This window comes from Blennius ocellaris (genome assembly GCF_963422515.1).
Source record: "Blennius ocellaris genome assembly, chromosome: 20".
NCBI lineage: Eukaryota > Metazoa > Chordata > Actinopteri > Blenniiformes > Blenniidae > Blennius > Blennius ocellaris.
The window spans coordinates 4385595-4406466 of record NC_137669.1 but is presented as its reverse complement, the minus strand read 5'-3'; the positions used below and the strand labels follow the sequence as shown (position 1 = coordinate 4406466).

The following is a 20872-nucleotide window of genomic DNA, read 5'->3' as shown; positions in this document are numbered from 1 at the left end:
CTGTGTGTCTTCACCAGTGAGTAGGAGGAGGGGGGGGGCACAATAGGACTGTTGAATTTTCAGCAACAAGGAGTTCACCTTGACATTGAGAAAAACAGCGTTTGGTTCTCATTAGATAAGACTTTTGCTGGAAAGAGAGTGAGAAAGTCTTTGCTAGTTTTGGAAATAGAGAAGATTGTGATAGCTTTCATAAGACGGGTTCACGAGGTCCATTACGAGAGTATATGCACAAAATATGAGTGTAACGCAAAGATGGAAATTTACCACAGCAGCCTGAATAACCAATAATCAGGTCCAGCCAAAGTATTTTGGCTGTCTTAGGCCCAATCCCAATTCAATTTTGTACCCCCTACCCCTACCCCTTAGCCCTCCGCCTCCAAAACGAGGGCAAAGGCAGTTTCAGCTCTTAGATTTGGGACCCCCCTCTCCCTCTGCTCAGCCACGCCCCTCTCCCTCTGTTCAGCCCCGCCCCTCTCCCTCTGCTCAGCCCCGCCCCCTCTCCCTCTGCTCAGCCCCGCCCCCTCTCACTCCGTCTCACAGTTTTGACATCATAATATGGCGCCGTTATATCAGCAGAGCTGAGCCACGGATGTTTGTTGATTTTCCTGCAGGAGCATCGTCCTGCCGTCCCAAATTCAGCGTGTTGCAGCAGCTTGGCTGCTTTGTTTCCACATCAAGGTGAAGAAAATAGACGGAGGCGTGGATTACTTCAGTTTTTGCGCCGTATTTGGACTTCAGAAATATTTCCTCATTCACCATGTGAAAGCGGAGGAGCTTGCTTGTTTGCTCAGGGCTCCCGGTTTTCAAAACACCCATATTAGAAGACTTTGGAACTCTACAGTGTAATAATAAAATGTTATAAACACAGTCTCTATGAAACAAATACACACGGAAGCTACATACAGCAGCGCTACTGCTGTTCTTACTAGAATAAAACACAGCAGGTTTATATAACTTTTGAAGCGTATATATGTGAAATGCGAATCCATGTCCTCATACCCCTCTGTTTAGAGTGTGCATCTGTAAACGCTCCGTTTCAAGGGGTGAATAGCCCTTCTCCTCACCCCTCCGCCTCTGCGCAATAGTGAAATGGGACACCCCTCAGACTCTCGTGAACGCGCAGTTCAAAGGGGTAGGGCAAAGGGGTAGAATTGGGATTGGCCTTTAGTGTCACTCAGCTTGAAATTGGCCAGGAAAACCTGTCCGTTGTCCACATTGGGCAGGTTTTCTGCTAATTAAGGTGTGTTAACAGTTACATATGTGTCCGTGCACAGCGACGGGTCCGCCCAGTACAGAGCGTCCAGGTTCTACTGTATATCGAAATGTTAAGGAGATTTAAACATTTGAAAGCATCAATCATCGCCCTCCTTTTGAAGCAAACAATGATAATATCCCATAAAAGGATATTGACTCTGGTTCCTCTGTGAACTATTTTTCACAATCCATTAATTTCTAGACTTGATATGCAACTATATAGTTTGCATATTTATGTAAATAATCTACATAAACTGAGAAAAATCGCTAATCTCAGAGGAAGTGCTGCATGCATTATGTATAAAATGACTAAATCATTCATAGAATGAGATAAAGTACATTATTTTCCTTTGGCCGGATCATTAGCCCGGGGGGCCAGTAAATCTTTGATCTGTTTTTCAGTGAGGGGAATGATGTGATGGTGGGAACTTCATGAGCTGGCTGGTGCATGTATGTAGCATATCAATTGATTTACAGGGGCCATTTTTCCAATTCTGCTTCATAATGATGACGACGCATCTCGTCCTGCAGTCATAACATCACCATCCGTTGCTTCCCCATATTTAATACATGTGTATCGACATGGAGTTCATTGATTTACCTCAAACAGACGGTTTTCTCTCAGTACACACGGTACTTCTTCATCTCTTCAAAAGCAGATGGCTTTATACTGGCACTCTGGGTGTCACCCCCCCCCCCCCCCCCCCCCGGCTCAGTGGGAAACCTCTCAACCAAGAGGGGAGACAAAACAGGAAGTTGCTCTTCGCCCGCTGCGTGGTCGACTAAAATTAGAGTTTTGGTGTTCGCGGTGGAAACGGGCAGCGAGAGGAGCAGCGGCGTTGTTTTCGCTTCAGACGGGAGGAAGAATGAGAGGCAGGAGCACAAAACAGTCCCGGGGTTTCTTAGCAACAGATGTATGCCTACTTTGCTTTGTACCATATAGATATATATATATATATATATATCCTGAGAGAAAGTCAACGCAGCCTGGCAGAGTGAGGTGAACACGTTTGGACACGACCTTCTATTGGTGATCACTCCTTTATTCCTTTATTATTATTAAGCTTCTTATTGTTTACATTGGGTCTGGGCGTGAACAGGCGTATTGGGAAAGGGAGCACTGCTTCTATCAATGTGTATGAATACAAACTTGAAATTTGGGATTATATATACATCTATATGTATGTCTGTTGTAAAGATGTAAGCGTGTGTACATTGTGTGTGTGTGTGTGTGTGTGTGTGACTACACAAGTCTATATTAGATAACGTTCTTACTGTTATATTTACATATATATTACTAACGAGATAGATAATTATAAAATAGTGGACAAGGGGAGTTTATTTCTGCCTCCATCTTTTCAAGCATGTTAATCAGCTATACGAGGTGCGTATAAGTATGTGATAAGTATGCGTGGGTCTACTTAAACGTAGAATTATATATTTTGTAGAACTATATTTTCACAAGCTATAATTTAATTATGTGTGTGTGTGGGGGGGGGGGTGGGGGGGGTGTTGGTTATGTATGTGATTGCACAAAGTGTTTGAATGTCACATGCCTGAAATGAATGAATAAATAAAAAAATAATAATAAAATGTCATGGTTCACATTTAGTTTCTTGTGTTATTTTGAGATTCTGACTCTCGTCTCTCGTTTCAGGCTCCTTGGTTTCCCCTGGTTTCTGATTGCTGTGTCTGATTGCCCTTCCCGAAGCAATGTATTCTGATACATATTCTCAATATCTAAGAATTAGTTCAAGAGTTTTCTCTGGCTGTGTTAGACAAATTAGATGCCAGAAAGATGTACGATGTACCAGTGAGCCACAAAAACCTCTAATTTTCAATCTGTTGCTGAATTTCAGAAACGATAAAAAAGAATTTGAAAGTCTAAGCCGGTCAGGCAAGGTTGATGCAAATTGCTCCACAAATATTACCTCGACACCAATAACTTATTTATTAGGTTCTATTCTGAGGTTGAGTTTTCCTTTGAAAAACTGCCCAAAACCTTTTCACATTATCAGTGAGCAACACAGAGTTTGTCTGTTGGAAACACCAACAGACTGGAGTTGAGTCCTTTTTCAGAGTGAAACCGAAGCCTCCCTCCCGCCTGTTCAATCACATGCCGCTGCTCTGCATCGCCGCACAGACCCGGGCCGACGTCCACAGGTTCTCCACAGCCAGTAAACAACGCGGCGGACGCTGCGTTGCAGGGTTTACTCATTAGCGAGCGGCTCGAGGTGTTGGAGCGGGTGACGGACAGGCTGACGTGTCTGAACGGCCACGGATACAGAAACCTTGCAGAGACGGGAGGGAAAGACCTTCAATTTTAAGCTCAGACTCTCCCGGCAGTGAGGCGGAACCATGACTGAGAGAAAAGGAAACCTAAGAGTAGAGGAAGAGGTGCAGTGGAATTAGATTAGTTCCTTTCCGAAAGGCTGAGATGAGAGTATCTGGTCTGCTGAAGAGTGACGGCTTGGATTATCTGGTCAAACTCTGGCCTGTTGGACAGTGGATTCTCTAAAGAAGAGTGCTTTGTTTTTCTTGTACAACTCATTGATTGTTCCATATCTGACCTATTGCATTGAAGTGTGGGGAAATGCCTGTGAAACATACATTAATCCAATTTTTCTTCTACAGAAAAGAGCGATTTGAGTCGCTAGTGGAAGTGCTTACAGAGACCATACTAATCCTTTATTTATACAACTAAAAACACTGAAATTTAAAGATTTAGTGGAGTATAACCTTCTAAAAACCATGTTTAAAGCTCATCAGGAAAGTTTACCAAACAAATTGCAAAACAGATTCGCCAAGAGAAAAAGTAGATACGAACTGAAAGGAACTGAGGTTTTTTACAAAACCCAGTTTTCAATCGGCCGTAATGGAAAAATGCATCTCAATGGAAGGAGTCGGTCTGTGGAACCGTCTTGATTGTAAAATTAAAACTTCTAAGTCCATTGATGTGTTTAAGAAACTTGTTAAATTGTCAATGTTACAGAAATACGACACTGCGGAGGAGCAGATCAACCTTATTTATGTGTTTTGTGTTTGATGTCTTGGAAAAAGACGCTGCATGTGAATGAACTGAACTGTACAGGATTTTGTGTTGATAAGGGGCAGACACTATAAGTTTTACTTCTTTCTGCTCCTTGTCATTCATACAAAATGCAGTTGTTGCATTGCTTTAAATGAATGAAATAAACAATAAAATGAAAAGAAAAAAAAAGGAAATAGTAGATAGTTTTTTTTATAGCGCACATTTAGGCCTGACCAAAAGCTCCTCCAACCCACCGCAACAATGATTCTCCAGATGCTAATGCTACTACTTCTTCCTGGGTAGAACATGAAACATGACAGACATCTTCCTCAACACTGAAAAACTACATTCAACCTGAGGGAACGAGTGCAACGTTATATTTTGACAGAACATTTTATAAAACGATATATAACCCATAAGTTAGGTCGTCTACATCTGACTGCTTTTAACTTAATATTAATGAGGAAGCAAATCAGTGAAGAAGAAGACAAAGATACCTTTACTGCGTTCGTGACAAGTGTCGGAGGTTTGTGAAAAGCTCCACTGGTAAATCTCCAGTTTCATATTGTTCAGACGGATTTGTCCCTGTTGGTAGTTGGAACGCTCCCAAATCGCAGTGACTAATAAATACTGATCACTTTCACTTCATTTTTCTTCAACTTATCTCTATAAAATCCGAAGAAAAGTTCATCTCCCAACATATCAACACGCATTTTCTGGTCACTTTTGACTTCATCTTTATCGACTGTTCAGTAATTTCTCTTCCGAGCATGTGCAGTTTTTGAAAAGCAGGTAAACAACAGTTTCCTGAACACGTATTTTGTGATGACAAAAGCTAAAAAGTTCTCATGTCTGACTTGCATTTTGTTTTCACGCAGCATTAACTACGAGAAATCTGCATCCAGAATGTGGGTTGTTGTGCGACTTCATGAAAATTCAGTTGGATTCTTAGTATTTCAACACCAGCGTCTCGAGACCAACTCATACTTTTAAAATGCATAAAACTGAAGAGAGAGAGAAAAAAAAGACACACGAAAACAGCAACGACTGAGATTTCTCCCTTTCAAAGACAAAAGCAGTGATTATTACGTAAAGGAGAAGAGGAAATAAAGGTGTGAAGTGAACTCCAACTCACACACACGACAAGTCAAAAAGTCTTCATGTCACTTCCAATAAAGTTTGGACACTTTCCTCATTGAAGTGATGCAGATGGCAATCTACCAATCGGCCAATTAATGCGAAGGTTTTTTATCCACAAGCAGCCAGAAATCTTTTTTTGTTCGCCCATCAAGCAGGATAATCAAGCACATTACTCCTATTCAGATAATTTTTTTCTTTTCTTTTTTCTGCTGAGCAAAAATCCACCTTCCTACTTTCAAGGCCACCTATAGAAAAGCTCTTACTTCTGCTCCGAGCTCTGCCTGATGTCAGTCTTAAATTGACCTTAAAGTGAAACACGGCTGCTTTCAGACAAGTTATTCAGCAAGGTCATTTCGCCGGAAGGCTTTTCTTTGAAGTTGCCGTATTTAAAATGGAGGTAAAAGCGACTTTGTGCATCAGGTGGCAATAATGCCGCAGTGTCGTACCTGGGAATTACCAAAGGCTCAATCTCCGCCGGGCCTTCCATCAGACATGATATTCCTCCGTTTGTGCCGATCAGTACTAAACAATAGATGCATTTTGCCTTTTTTCGTGTCTATGGATGGTTTGGATTTCGTAATTCTGTAAGATATGAGACCAGGGGTGTGAAACACATTTCCGCTCAGTTCAATTATGTAATTCAGTGTCATTTCACACCACGTTCCACTTCATCCTCCTCCAGATTAGCATCCATTGGACGATACGACGCACCTCAGTTCATTACGTTCTTTTACATCCCTTTTTCCTCCGGTGTTCCCCAGGGCGCTATGCGAGGTCCCCTCCTCTTCATTGTCTACGTCCCCCACTTGGCTATGTGTTCTATCGATACAGTATATAATGTTATTGCTATGCATCCTTGGATGTCTTTAAAACCCGCTTTAATAAATATATTTGTAAGCATATGTATTAGCAGAATTTTTTATATTGATATTGGTCTACGACAAATCCGTTTTATTTATGTTGTCACTATATTTTGTGTTCATTATATAATCCATGTATCAAATAACTAGTTTTTAAGGAAGTGCAAGGCTGCAAAGGTAAGGAGGCTCGTGTCAAATTACAGAAAATTGCTGCAATTAAGGTACGAAGTTGGCCCAAGTCAAGAGGAAAACTATAACAGAGTTTCAGGGGTAATTTCACAAGACAAGTCATCTAAAAACGAGCTGTCGCTTGTTCTGACTGTGATCCTGTTTGTATGCAACAGTGAATCAGTGTGAACCCTTCCTGACTTCATCTACATGAGGTGCTAAACCAACAAGGTGGTGTGTTTCTCCGTGTTTCATCCAAATGCTGCCACAAACATCTGTACTAACAAACGTCCCTGCATGTGCAGTGTCTCAAAATGCTTGACATGGATGTTTCTGACGCCTTCATCACCGTCACGTCTCCCAAAGAACGACCCATCAGGAGCCGCAGATACCCCGTAAGCCCCGGCCAGCCTGTTATGTCACGTAATTAATTCATAATCCACACTCCCGAGTGTACCAGGAATTATTTGTGGTGCGAGGGAGCGAATCCTGGCGGTCTGACAGATCGACTTGTTCTTTCACCAACGAGAGACTCTCATATGTTCAGAAAGTCTCCGAATGCCTGCTGCCTGTTTGGAATTAGTCTCCATGGCGACCGACCAGACAGTCTGGCTTGGCCGTAGCCTCGCTGACAAAGTGATGTGTTATGATAATAGTCACCGGGAGGAGCAGGACCTGAAAACGCACCGAATCCTCAACGGGCTTCCGAGTCGAAGGAAATCTGAGTTTACTTAAGAGACGTTTGTGCAAAACGAGGCGGATCAGCAGTGAATGTCAACACTTGTAACACAGGAATACACGCTTGTAAACACTTCAGGTGAAGGGTGTTTTGATACATCCGACAAATCAAGTGGTTTAAGTGAAACAGGCGATGGTGGTCCTCACCTGGTGGCGCTCTGGGCCGTGCTGGACTGGGTGGATGTCGGGTGAGGCCCGTCCTCCGGGGCCGCCGCCTGACCGCCCAGCTTTCCCGGCCTCTTGCTTCCTCGCTGCTGCTGCTCCTCCTCTTCCTCCAGCTTTTCCTTGCCCCGGCCCTCGCTCTCGTTGTCGCTTTCCTCGCCCAAGATGTCGTCCACCTAGTCAGAAAGCAGAGCTTTAACTTTGCGGGTAATTCGACGGTGACATGTGACTCTCAGCATCGACATGAAAGCACCACGTGCATTAGGAAGCCCTTCAAGTCGACATCGGGCCTCGAATGACATCTGGAAAGTGGTGTTATTACCATAAATAACTATTGTTCATTGTACTGTAATCTTGCGAGGTACTGTAGCAGCATTCTATGGTCATAGAGTGACATCTCATGGTCACAGATGGTATTGACAGATATGTTTGGGGTTTTTTCCAGATACAAGTATAAGAAGCACGACCAGTCTGACGACTAAAACAAGTGACTTGAGCCATTGCTTCTATCCAGCCACGTTTTATGCAACTCTCTTGGTGCACTCCTTTCCTTTTTTAGCGATACCGATGTTCTTCATTTGAATTCGTCGGCTAACGAACCCTAACTGAGTTATTTATGCCTCAAATGGTCTGATTTCCTGACTTTGAGTTCAGAGTATCAGAGTTTCTGTTAAGGTCTTGAACCACTGCAGGGGTGAGGAAGACGATAAAGATCCTCCAACTCAAATGGATTCCATGGATTTAAAAGGCTCTACGTTCCCCCGGGTTTGGTAATATAAATTTAAAACCCCCACCATCCAGTAATCCACACAAAAATGGTATTCCCATTTCTTAACACCTAATAGCCAACAGTGACCTTTCTCTTTGAACTTTGACCATCGAGATCAATCCAGCTCTCTTTAATGAAGCAAACTCCAGCTGGGGATTTGAAGGCTTTCCTGAGATGCTGAGAAAATCTACATCGCCGGCTGGAAGGAAGCGCAAAGGTTGCATCTGAGGCTGTTGTAGTAGAAAACACGATGATTAACAAGGCTTGTTTTCCTTATCAACCCCGAGCAGACGGAACCAAATGTGAAATGAGACAACAAAAGCAGCAAATCAGATTTTTGTCATGAGGAGACGGCGCTCGGCCAAATACAACAAAGACAACCGCTCCAAAGCGAACGTGCTGCCAGACACTCCAGGCAAAACAGTCAGCTCATCAATCCACAGTCTGTTAGCAACACACAATTGATAATGCTGATGTCCACTGACCATTTAGGAAAGGTGAGGCAATCGACAGCTTTGGGATCGATGGAAATGCATATAGCCAGAAGGAACGTGCAGCCTTCTGTGTCGATTCATTAGAAGCAGCTCGAGGAAAACTGGGATTAATGCGGGGGGTGGGGGTGGGGGTGGGGTGGGGGGGGTTCTCTTGGGGCAGGAGACGGCGTCGTCACATGGCACATTTGGATGACCAAATAACCAAAACTCCCTACTTGTTAGGTCTTACAGCCTCGTATCTGGAATTAAATCAGGTGAGTAATTAAGCAGGGTGCGAATAAATAACAGTGAACTGGATCTTGTTTGTTGTCTTTAGCACAATTTAAAAAACCCCCGCCACCCCCAGATGGAATGTCCAGAATGCCGTGGCTCTTCGCAATCAACATCTTTCCCGAACGCAAACACTAACAGTTCGTTAGGCCTTGCTTCTCCGACAGCTGCCACAGCTTTAGGAAGTCTGATGAGCAATTAAAATCGAAACAGACTTGAACAAAGAGGAAGGAAAAAAAGATCGACATGTGGACGGAAACGGGAAATTAGAAGAACGCTCAACAGTTATTTGTAAAAACCTGGCTTGAAATGGACTTTTATCACTGAAAATACAAATTAGCAGCTATAAATCAGTAATAAATGAGCCGCTAAGCAGATGGGAGGCGCCTTTAATTCTGTCTGACAAGACAGTCTAATTTAATCCGGCCCGACGTCTGTACCAGAGAGGCAAACGCTGCAAAGGGTTTCGACTTCAAGAGCCCAAACATGCTGTAGAAGCAGCGTTGAAGTTGCGTCTCTCCCCATGGCTGCGTCGTAACTCCAATCGCACAATCACACTGCTGGGACTGCAGGCCCGCCTGCTGCCGTTCACTTTTCACCGCCTCGTTCATTTTACAACTGGACTAATGAAAGGAGACAGAAAGTGCCCGGGTGGGCCTTTTAAATTTGTTAAGATGAGACTTAAAAAAAAAAAAAAAAAAAACCTCCACCAAGTCCCAGGAAAATACGGACCGGGAGTCATGACACTCCGAAGGACGCCACTGGAGAAAACCCGTGTTTTCAGCTGCTCCGAGAACTGACGTCATGCAAACGGATACACAATGCAGCAAAAGTGTTGTTGCCGCGTGAACACACCCTTCACGAGATCAGCCGACGACGACAACGGCGTGACCCCATCAGACAGACACCTCATCTGCTTCTGATCGCCGCCTTTTAAAAACCCTTTGAGGGTTCGCCGTGTCGGGACGGCGGGTCTCCGCCTCGGCAGAAATGGAAGCAGTAACGTCCACCGTCAACCCTGGTCTACAGGCACAATTCTGATTCCACCACTGCCAGCAGAGTTTAATACCAGCGTGATTCCAGGGGATAAAATCTATATTTGGCTAAACGCTTCAGTCACTGAACAACGGCGCTCGCAAGGAAAATAGGGCGCTGCGCGAGATTTACGATTTGAAGCCAGCCAGTGGTTTACTGTCACGGTTATGTTTGGAGGGTGACTGTAAAGAAGGAAAAGAAGAATAAATATAAGAAAAAAAAAAGAAGAAGAAAACACAAGTACAAGGGCATCTGAAGAAATCATTAGAAACTTGATTGTTTCATCACTCAACCCAACAAATCCAGGAAGTTTTTTAATGTGCCACACTGAGAATTTACAGAACTAAACGTGAAAACTGGTGTTTAATTTGAGAGAATTTATGCTTTAAATACAAAACCGTGTACGAAGATTATGAGACACTGTGTTAATAGACAGAGGGAGTGATGAGGAAACCCAAAAGCCATCGTCCAAATATATTCGCTGGACAAAGACGTCAGGATCAATCAAAACATGGAGAGAAAAATCATGTTGGATGTCGACGTAGACACTGTCGAGGCGATTGGAAACATCGACCATTTTGGATCTCAATTACAGTTTATTACCATTTCTGCATGAGTATAAAACTATAATCTTTTCAAAACGCTCCGACTCCATCTTCGTATAAACGGGGCAAAACGCAACTTTACGGAAACACTACTACTGTGCATGTGCAGCTTTTGTCATCACTTCGCCTGCACATATGTGAGCAGATGGACAATAAGAACGTTTGCCTCCAGAGTGCGAAGAATCCCAGTAGATATTCTCCTGCGACTTTACAGTTTTATTCTTGACAGTCTCATTGATAAATGGAAATTATAGTCAAAGTACTGCTGTGTAAAGACAAAACTTTTCTGAAATGAAAATGCCGAAACGATGCCTTTTCATTCGAAACATTGGTGTTTAACTTCCATCCAAGTTGTTTGAGACGATCCTATTGCAGACAAACGTAAATAATAAAAAAAAAAGCCTTCCAAAATAAAGTTCAGGGAGATTCTATCCCTGATTTGGTTAGAAACCTAAAGGACCACCAAGATGGGGAGTAATTAGCAGTAAAACAAGGTACGTCATGGAGACGTCCCGGATCTGTGTGGATCCTTGGCCGTGGAGGAGAACTGGACTTGTCCAGGCGTGTGGTGCTGGTTCACAGCTGGTCCGGCCTTCGGCCTCCATTTTCGTTCCTAATTGGGAGACTTGTCATTTCAAGACTTTGAATCCTTTCGTCCTTCAGAAAAAGCACCTAAGCTTTTAAAGTTCTTCAGGTCTTTGACATCCAAGACGTTGACAAAAAAAAACAAAAAAACAACAACAACAGCTGGTCACTTGGCGCCTAATTAATCTTAAACCTTTGTGTTGTTTGGAGTCTTTCATCTGTACGGGTCAGACGGGTCGTAATGTGTTGTTCATCAAGTGTACCAGTGCGGATAAAGACCAGAACATGAAAGACGATGAGAAAACAAAACCACGGCCAGGCTGGTGGAAATTCCCTTCCAAACCGCGGAGACTTCGACCTTAAATCCAGCCTGGGGTGGAACTCGCACGTTCGGAGATTCATGCGCTGCAAAAGCACTCCACACTCAATTATTTTTAAATGAAAGCCAGCAATTAGGAGGAGCTGTAATTGTGAGAGCTGTGAATGGCTGTTGCCCGCGGCAATGAGTTTCAGCCGAGACGAAGCCAACTTAAAGAAAATTAGTGGCTATTACATGGGCCTTTGATTAAGCGCCTGCAATAACGTCTTACTCAGCACTAAATATCTTTTACAGCTCGTCAGGTTGGGAGTCTCACAGTGCAATTCTTGTCACATGTTAAAAGGGAAATGGTCTTTCAACGGGGGCATCGATATAAAGTAATAACAAGCAACCTGGACAGTTTTACTGGTTCTGCCAACATGCTATAAAGGAGGAAATGGAAAGTGCCGCAGCAGAACGACGAGACCGTTTCTTTTTTTGATCACATCACAAGCTCCACGTTCACCGTTGTCACGTTGACCGGAGGACGGGTCAGCTCCACCCCCCCGGACACTTTCAGACCCCCCCCCCCCCCCCCCCGAGTAGAGACTCTTCTTCACCATCACAAGCTAGCATCATTACAAAAATAGATTTTTTTTTTTTTGGTTGCCCTTCTGAATTGATTGGGATATGTGGCGGATACATCTCCCCCTCCCCCGTCCGGATCTCTCATGCAGCATTTCAGCAACACTGCCACGACCACAAAAAGGCTTCAGTTAACAAGAAGAGCGACACAAAGGAAACAATCGGGTAGCTATATCCATTTAGTCCCAAAAATATGAAGCAAAGCCAATAAAATGCGGTGTTTTCTTTGTCCCCTCCTGAATCCAAAAAATTGAAAACATGTGAAGTCTGATGTTTGAATGATTTAGGACTGAAATAAAAGCACCCCGGTAGTTAATACAGTTTGTTTTGTGGTGGGTTTTTTTTTTATGGGATTTGTGGCATTTTGCTTTTAAAGCCACTCTGGAGAAACTTGATGTTATTTTGCATGAGTGTTAAAAAAAACGCATACATCTTGAAACACACTGAAATGAAAATAATGAAAAATTATGAATTATGTAACTGTGACGTTCATTATGCAAATATGAATTGAAAACGGGGGTGGGTTTTGATAAGTTTTCTTTTTCCCACTCCCTTTCAGGCAAAATTGGAGCTTTCCTGTTCCTTTCATGTTTTTTTTCCCGCCTGAAATAAATATATTAACAAAAATTAATTAATTAAAATAAATAAAAAATATTTTTTTAAGTATAAATCATATATAGTTGTTCTTTTCCCCGTTTTTTACTTCGTCTTTGTTTACAAGCCATTTTCCAAGTGAAAATTGAAAACCTTTGTTGCGTTTCGGGTGTCCGTTTCCATGACAACGAAGCGCAGAGCGGGAAACAACAGAAAAAAGAACTTTTCTGAAAATACAAGTGACAGATCTAAATACTGCAGTATTTGACTGCAATGTAACGATTCGAAATAATCAATGTATTAACTTAGTTATAACTATAACTAATTGCATGGTAGAGACATGGGTTTAGAGGTTGACACATAAAAGAAGGTTAAAATGTAGTTTTGTTCTTGGTCAACGTCCAGCAAGGCTGGTAAATCATTAATAGTTTTGAGTTTAGTTACTGGGTGAAGTTTCTGCAATTCAAATGCCAAACGAGCTTCTGCTTCACTGTCAATTCTTCCAAAAGCCTCACCTGCAACCAGCGAAGGCAATAATGACAATAATGGCGAGATGAGTGCAGTTCAGAGACGCAAACACCCCCCCAAAAAACACAACCCTACCTGAAATATTCCCAGAAAGCCACAGCGGGAGCTCGACACATTTCCACACTGTCCATCAGCACTTATTATCTGGGAGCGATTTGTGTGTGTGTGCAGCCTTATTGTATTGCGAGCTCTCCACTGAGGAGAACGGCACGGCGGGGAATTTGCATCACAAAAGTCCCACTGAAGAGCGGGGGGGGGGGAATAAAAAAGCTTTATACGCTGCCAAAATGACTGACTTCATCTGTGAAAGGTGGTAGGAGGGCATGTACTGCAGGTGTGGGTGAAGAAAAGGGCAGGATATTAAAAAAAAAAAAAAAGTCACCTGAGGTCTCTGGGTAATGAAATGTAAATTTGACCAGAGAATGAAGATGTTGGTCTCGACAGTCTGGGTCTGGGGACGCTCTGGTCCGTCTCCGGTTAGGTCGTCTCGACTACAAGACCCATAATAACTGAATTGAAATGCTGGAAGTGATCAAAGCGTTCCCTCGCACAGTTCACTCAGCTTCTGAAAGAAAGAAGTGCCGAAAAATGGTGAAAAAGAAACGGTTTACATTCCTGCAGCGAATCGTTTCTCTGGAATATTGAAGAAAAGACACATTTTGGCAAATCGTCACATTTCAATGTGCGGCTTGGATTTACTGCTGAAATCGAAGGTTTTCAGAAATACTGAGAACATCTCCAAAACCATTCAACAGAGGAATCATTCTTTTTCTTTTTTTTTTTTCAGTTTTGGCTCTTCTTGGTTTCTTTTTGATGTGAAATGTGTTGAAAAAGAGAAACCAAATACGACAGCTTTGTCGTGCAATATCAGAGCTTTACACCGAGATCATTCACGTTGAATCATCTTGGTGGAGGCCGATTGAAAAGAGACGTCACTTTTCTGGGAGGCTGAGAGTCGGACTTATTAGTGTCTTGAACAAGTTGAGATTCACTCACATCGGCTGAAGAGACTCGCTGTGTTGCGTAAACTTGGCCATTTATTGTGACGATAAAACATTAAAATGGGGCCATTAAACCGTTGGTTAAGTCCTTGGGCATGAGGAGGCTCGCCTTGGGCTCCTTCGCTCTTCCATAAAGCTCCAACTGCAGGCGTCCTAATAGTCCCTCCTATCTCCTTTCCTATCCACCTTTCCTCAACCCCATGATAAGGAGCGTTGGAATTCTCACCAAGCTAAGGAAAGGAGGCTCAATGCTTCCTTTTAAAACCTCCTTTAGCCTCGGAAACACTGACGCTTCCTTTACCAAAGGAGCCCAGCTCATGCTGCCCCACAATTCATTGCGGCGACAACATTTAAAGGGACCCGGTCAACTGAGCGTTCAGGGAAACTCAGGATGACTGAAAAAAAACTTTAAATCAACGAGAACCAAGATCCCAAATATGAACATTATGGACGTTGTAAAACAAACACAGTAAAGTTTTTGCGCAGCCTATTCTCAGTTTGATTGGTTCTTTATTCACCTGGCAGCCGTTTACCTTTCGTTCCTCTTTTCCTTTGGTTTACATTCAAACCTTGTGATATTGGAGATTATATCAGCGGTTAGAGTCACAAGGGAAAAGTGGGAGAAATCCGCTTTTTGTCCATTTTGTTTTTTTTCCACCACGGCAGACATCTCTAACCTGCGTCACCATCGGATTATTATTGTTACGCCACCTAGTGGAGGTGCGGTCTGATTGTCAAAACAATGTGATTGCTTTTTTTCCAACTCCTTTACTAAGCCTCCTAACTCCTGGTTACACCCCATGGATGACTGCACGGGGTTAAGGAAAAGTGTACAAGAAAGGACTATTAGGAAGCACCCGGCGTACTGAAGACAGCTGAAGGCTAATTATGTGTGCTAATGCTAAGCTAACTAATGAAGCAGACATTTGTGGCGTCGACGCACTGACCCTCCGATTGGACCCGGTATTCTGCCGACTCATGCAAAAAGTCGTCCCAGAGATTCTCATCTCAGCAATGCTTGTAAGAGATCGATGGCTGCAGGTCGAGAGAGGAGGAGGATGACTGATGACTCCGAGATCTCCTGTGATCCCGGGCTTTAATGAGTCGAGTCCGAGTCCCCCCCGAGGGTCGCCATGGCGATGACCCAAGTTGAATTCTCGTCTGACTGTACGATGATCCAACGACATCCAACACACACTACACAGATTTGATCAAACTCTCAAGAGGGGGTTGAAAACATATGTGATGACGGGCTGAAGAAACGGAGATCTCCTCATCCCAACATCTGCCGCTTACCCATGAGCCAACGTTACGCTACTCAGTACATAGATACACGTACGTTAGTACGGCTGTCCGCCTCCTCCCAGTCTGATCAGCAGATTGATGGAAAATATATTTCAAACATGTAACACGTCAAATTGGAGTGTGTGTCAACTGATCTCTTGATTGCTCATTTGGATGAGTGTCTTGTTTTTGTTTTTATTCATTCTGGGGTTGTTGTTTTTTTTAAATGTTTTGCATAAATAAATGAATTTGTGCATTCAAGGCAAACTGAGCCTCTGTTTACACAACAACGGTGCTTGGACCCAATGAAAATGTTCCAAATCCATCTCCATGGAAAAGGGGAAAACACAACTTTTAGGAAACGCCGTTACTGCACATGGGCAATAAAGCTGAAGTAAATAGTTCTGCACTTGCGCGAGTAGATGGACGCCAACAAAGTCCAGCGTGTCGTGACTCCCAGTCCATATTCTCATAACGTCGGCGTTCGTCATTGCTAATGTTCATAGCGCCATTGCTACTATTTATAGCATTGTTGCTAATATTTATAGCGTCATTACTAATGTTCATAGTGTCATTGCTAATGCTATGCTTATGTTTATAGCATCACTGCTAATGTTTATAGCGTCACTGCTTATGTTTATAGCATCATTGCTAATATCTATAGCGTCATTACGAATGTTCCTAGTGTCATTGCTAATGCTAATACTGTTACTGCTTATGTTTATAGCGTCACTGCTTATGTCTATAGCATCATTGCTAATGTCAATACAGTCACTGCTAATGTTTATAGCGTCACTGCTTATGTTTATAGCATCATTGCTAATATCTATAGCGTCATTACGAATGTTCCTAGTGTCATTGCTAATGCTAATACCGTTACTGCTTATGTTTATAGCGTCACTGCTTATGTTTATAGCATCATTGCTAATGTCAATACAGTCACTGCTAATGTTTATAGCGTCACTGCCAATGTTTGCAGCATATTGTTCTCTGCACATCTATATATGTGTGGTTCCATTGTAAAAACAACCAACAGCGCTAAATCATGGTCCAACACGCTCACTATATTGTTTTGACCGTTTTCAAAACGTTGGCATGTAAACACAAAACCTTTCTGAAATGGAAAAAAAATAAACAAAAGAAAGAAAGAAAAACCACCAATGTGTTCTCACTTGAAATGCTGTTGTGTAAACGGGGAAGGAAAAACATCCTGGGCCTTTTATTGAAATATTAGCAACAAGGCAATCTCCAACAAGACATTTTCCCTTTATTTTCTTTCTTTTTTTTTACAAACTGAACCAAATAAAATGAGCTCTGAACCACAAAACATACAGCAACTACCTTCAACAAGAAGAGACGGTTGATAAACATAAACCTTTGCTTTATCTACAAAACCTTTTGTTTGATGTTGAATATATAAAATTATTATTAGCTGAAGTTAAAAAAGTTGCTGCGGCTGACAACAACAACATGAGATGAACGATGGTTGGAGATCAAGTGTGGGGTGAAAGAGGTCTTTTGTATCGACGAATATGCAAAATAATCTGCAGCTTCTTTCGATTCTGTGCAGCAGCGTAGCGCCTTTGTTTTACAAGCCATATCAGTTGTTTTATTTCTCCTCTACAGAGCTGGACTAAAAAAAAGAGAAAGATTTGGATTTACACTCATCGGGTGGTTCTAAAGTATGGTTCATGCAGCCGCGTGCATGTTGGATAAGTGAAGAGGAAAGCGTTTGACTAATCAGCTTTAGTAATTAGATTTGAAAGGTTTGTCTTTCAAAGGAAGGGATGCGTTGATGTGTGACGTCTTCATAGAAACCCTTTAAAGGAGGTGATGAAATCTTAATGCAACAGATAAGGATTTCTCATGTTCGAACCAGTTCATTACACGCTTTAAGAAAAAAAAAAGTATTTTAAGATCCAATACGAACTGTAAAAGGGAAACTAATCTTGTCTTCATGTCTAGAGAATTTGTTCCTTTGAAAGACAAAACTTAGATTGTAATGATCAAACCATGTGCTTTACTAACAAACCTTACAAACCTAATTTTTCAAAACATTCCACAACATTTTTTTTGTTTTTCTAAAGTATTTCCAGTCTCGTTCACACGACATTTCAAGTGAAAATGGATCGGTTTTGCTTTTTCGTGGCAAAGTTTCAAAAACAATGTCTGTTTACATGGTGTTTTCAGTGGCTCCACTGTCGTGTACACGGACACCCAAAACGCAAAGTTTTCCATTTTAAAATGAAAACATTGTCAAAAACAAAGCCTCCAATCGATACATTATATGCAATGTACAATGTTTAAAACACTTGAATATAAATATTGGTGAATTTTTACTGTTTTATACACATTTTCTCTCTTTCCAAGTCACCCTAATCAAGTTTGCTGAGTCACCAGTGAAATTGTTCACGTGAACGTCCAGGAAATAAATACAGGCTGAACTTTATCTTGATTACTTTATCAGCCGCCATCTTGAAAAACGGACGCCTCCTTAAGTATGTGCAGTAAATGTGATGGATTCGTCTCCAGATTTTCAAGCCTATTAAAAACACCTGCTCCGTCAGTTAGCTTAGCATTAGCACACACGATTTGCCTTCAACTGGCTCAGTCCCCGACGGCGGCGGCGGCGGCGTGATGTGTCGTGTCGTCCGGTCAACGACGAACAAGGGAACAACAATTTGAAACGAAAGGTCAGCCCGTTGGCGCGCCGCCGTTACAGCCGGCGCCGGGCACGTGTTGCTCCAGGTAAACCGCCGCACGGCGCCATGTAACCGCTGGTGACATTTAAAATGTGAGTCCGTCCACCTCACTCAGATGTGCTCCGAGCAGCAGCCAATTAGGGCGGCTTCTTTCCCCCCCGAAGATCTCCAGCGTTTAAGAATGTCAGCGGCTGGCCTTTAGCTAATGTGGCCCAAAGAGGACGACATTTCAAAAGTAGGGTATCTTCAAAGGATCTTTCTGTCCAGTCAGTGTCTTCACTTCAATTTCTTTTCTTTTTTTTATTTCAAAAAATGTTTTGACAGTTCAAAAAGATGTTGAACCAAGGTTGTGTTTGAAGGACTCCACAGTAAGAGAATGTTCAACAGTGAGAAAGTACGACAAATATAAAGCTGATTTGAGGAGCATGTTCACTTCCTCACAGTTTGAGCCTCGTGATGCTCCTTTATCCATCGATACGTTGGAAACATGAAGACTCAGAAAGTCTTCCAGCTGCTGCCCGCTGTTGTCAATTCGCAGCAGTCAGCATGCCGTCGTCGGGCAGAGCCAGGCTCTTCTGACATTTAGAGGAAATACCAAGCCGTAAAGTAAATTAACAAAAAAAAAAAACCAAACCAGCCACTTTCCAGAAGGCAGAGCACAAACATTGAGTGAGGGAAAGGCTACAGGAAATGAGGCACGAGCACATCAGTGTCGTAGGAAACTACAAAAAGTCCGGTATCGATGATACTAATTCCATTTCAAGGAAAAGGAGACGTCAAATCACAGCAGGGAATTTAGACTAAATGGGATAATTAGAAATGTGGACAGTGTATAATATATTTGGCCTCAAAAAACACACACAGGCTGTATGGACACCTTCTCTTGAAACCCTGAATGTGTATTTTAGTTGGTTTATTTAAAGGGGTCTTATTAAACAAATTTCACTTTCTAGTGGTTTTCCAACATTAATAATCATCCCCATACCTGGAATGATGGAGTGATGCTCCGGGAGTGAAGGAAGTCTGTCCTCTCTCTCCCTGGCTTGTTTCAGTTTTTAAAAAGTGTGCTGCTACAACCAGTGCAAAGCTGAATATGTGAACGACAGAGGATTCATACGGCCCACATATTAAAATATTGAGTGACCACTGGCTCGGTACAAATGTTTCTGTAGTATTCCGTTATGTTTGCTAATCTTCTGGTTTGGTTGAAATCTAGCCAATCTAAACCGGAGGTGTCAAACATAAGGCATGCATCTAAAATGTGTTTGACACCGCCGGTGTAAAGTCTTTGGTCTGGTGCAGAGGAAATTCTGTGGGACATTTCACTTTAAGACGGGGGTGTCAAACATGTGGCCCGGGGGCCAGAAGCGGCCCGCCACAGGATCTAATCCGGCCCGCCATGTGATTTTTATTTAATTTCATTTTTTAAAGTATAAATATGAAAACTGACAGAGGCTGATGTAAAAACACTAGATTGGCAAAAATGACATTCAAAACCGCCCTTGGTCAGAATTAATTAATGTGGAGGTCACATAATGTAACACCTTTCACAATAAAGGTGTCCAATTTATGTGAAGTGATACTTTAGACACGTAAACTCAAGACATTTTTCCAGATGATGACAAATTGTTTTTATCCTGAATAAAAATACGATATCCAGATCCAGATATTGTGGTTTTTTTTGTTGCAAATATAATAATATCTGATTAACTTTAATATGTACATTTCAGAATAGACTGGCAAATCCTTGCAGTTACAAAAGGATCAAAAGAAGGAAAGACTTTGACATTTGTCCATATCTGCAGTTTAACATGTGATGTTTGACTTGTTGGGCCTCCAGAGGTCAGGTTAGGTGGATGTGGCCCCTCAACTGAAATCGGTTAGATACCCCTGCTTTAAGACATAAAGCTGCTCGTCTCTGCTCTTTTAAAGTAAAACAAACGAGAGTTTCCTAAACCAACACTGAGCTCAGCGCGGTTTTAAAGGATCGCCTCAGCTTAGACGTGAAATTCTATCGGCGAAATGCTAAAGAACTCTAAATGTCACATTTGCACAATAAATGCGAGCCGGTGTTTCGGAACGACGCCCGGTTTGAGCACTTGAACACGTCATTAACCAACTTCATTCAGCGCCACTCCGGAGCTTCGTCGGCAGGAGGCCGGCCTTTAATTAAGATCTGGAATTAATGTTTGGTCCAAGCTGCCATGACGACACGTTGCAACGACGGTGCCGATTACGGGGAAAAAAAAAAACCGGAGCGGTGCCTGAGCACACGCACGAGAAAGAAAGACAAAGAGGGTGACACACTGAATGAATGAAAGGCCAGGGACACACTAAGGAGCCACGTCTTGTTCCTGGATTTCACACACGATGAATAATTAGCACATTAGCGGCATCGATTCTCAACTTGCTCATCACTCCGGCGCACCCCGAGAGGAGTGGAGCCTTTAGGAAGTCGGGGGAGCGCCATCATTTTGTGACATAAGTAGGAAACAAATCCATTTCAGGTCCATTATCTAAAAAAAAAAAAAAAAAAAGAATAAAAAAACCCCTTTGCTTTTCATGTGACCACCAAGTGAATTTAAGCCATTTATTTGCCAGGTTCACGACAGCATTGGGATTCATTCAGAGCACTATGACTATTTATCTTTTCAAAATATAAAATGTACAACCACAAAGACTCGCACGCAAACCTTTCAAAAGGCCTGA

The 20872-nt window shown here is 42.4% G+C and overlaps 1 protein-coding gene across 1 annotated transcript in view; it reads right to left on the bottom strand.

Moving 5' to 3' along the window:
* The window catches only part of ctdp1 (CTD (carboxy-terminal domain, RNA polymerase II, polypeptide A) phosphatase, subunit 1), a gene marked incomplete at its 5' end in the record, with an annotated part of 78100 nt that overhangs the window by 33367 nt on the left and 23861 nt on the right, over positions 1-20872 (bottom strand). The window contains one exon of the mRNA XM_080516592.1: positions 7339-7529. Coding sequence (XP_080372718.1) covers positions 7339-7529 — 191 coding nt within the window. The remainder of the gene's footprint in view (positions 1-7338; positions 7530-20872) is intronic.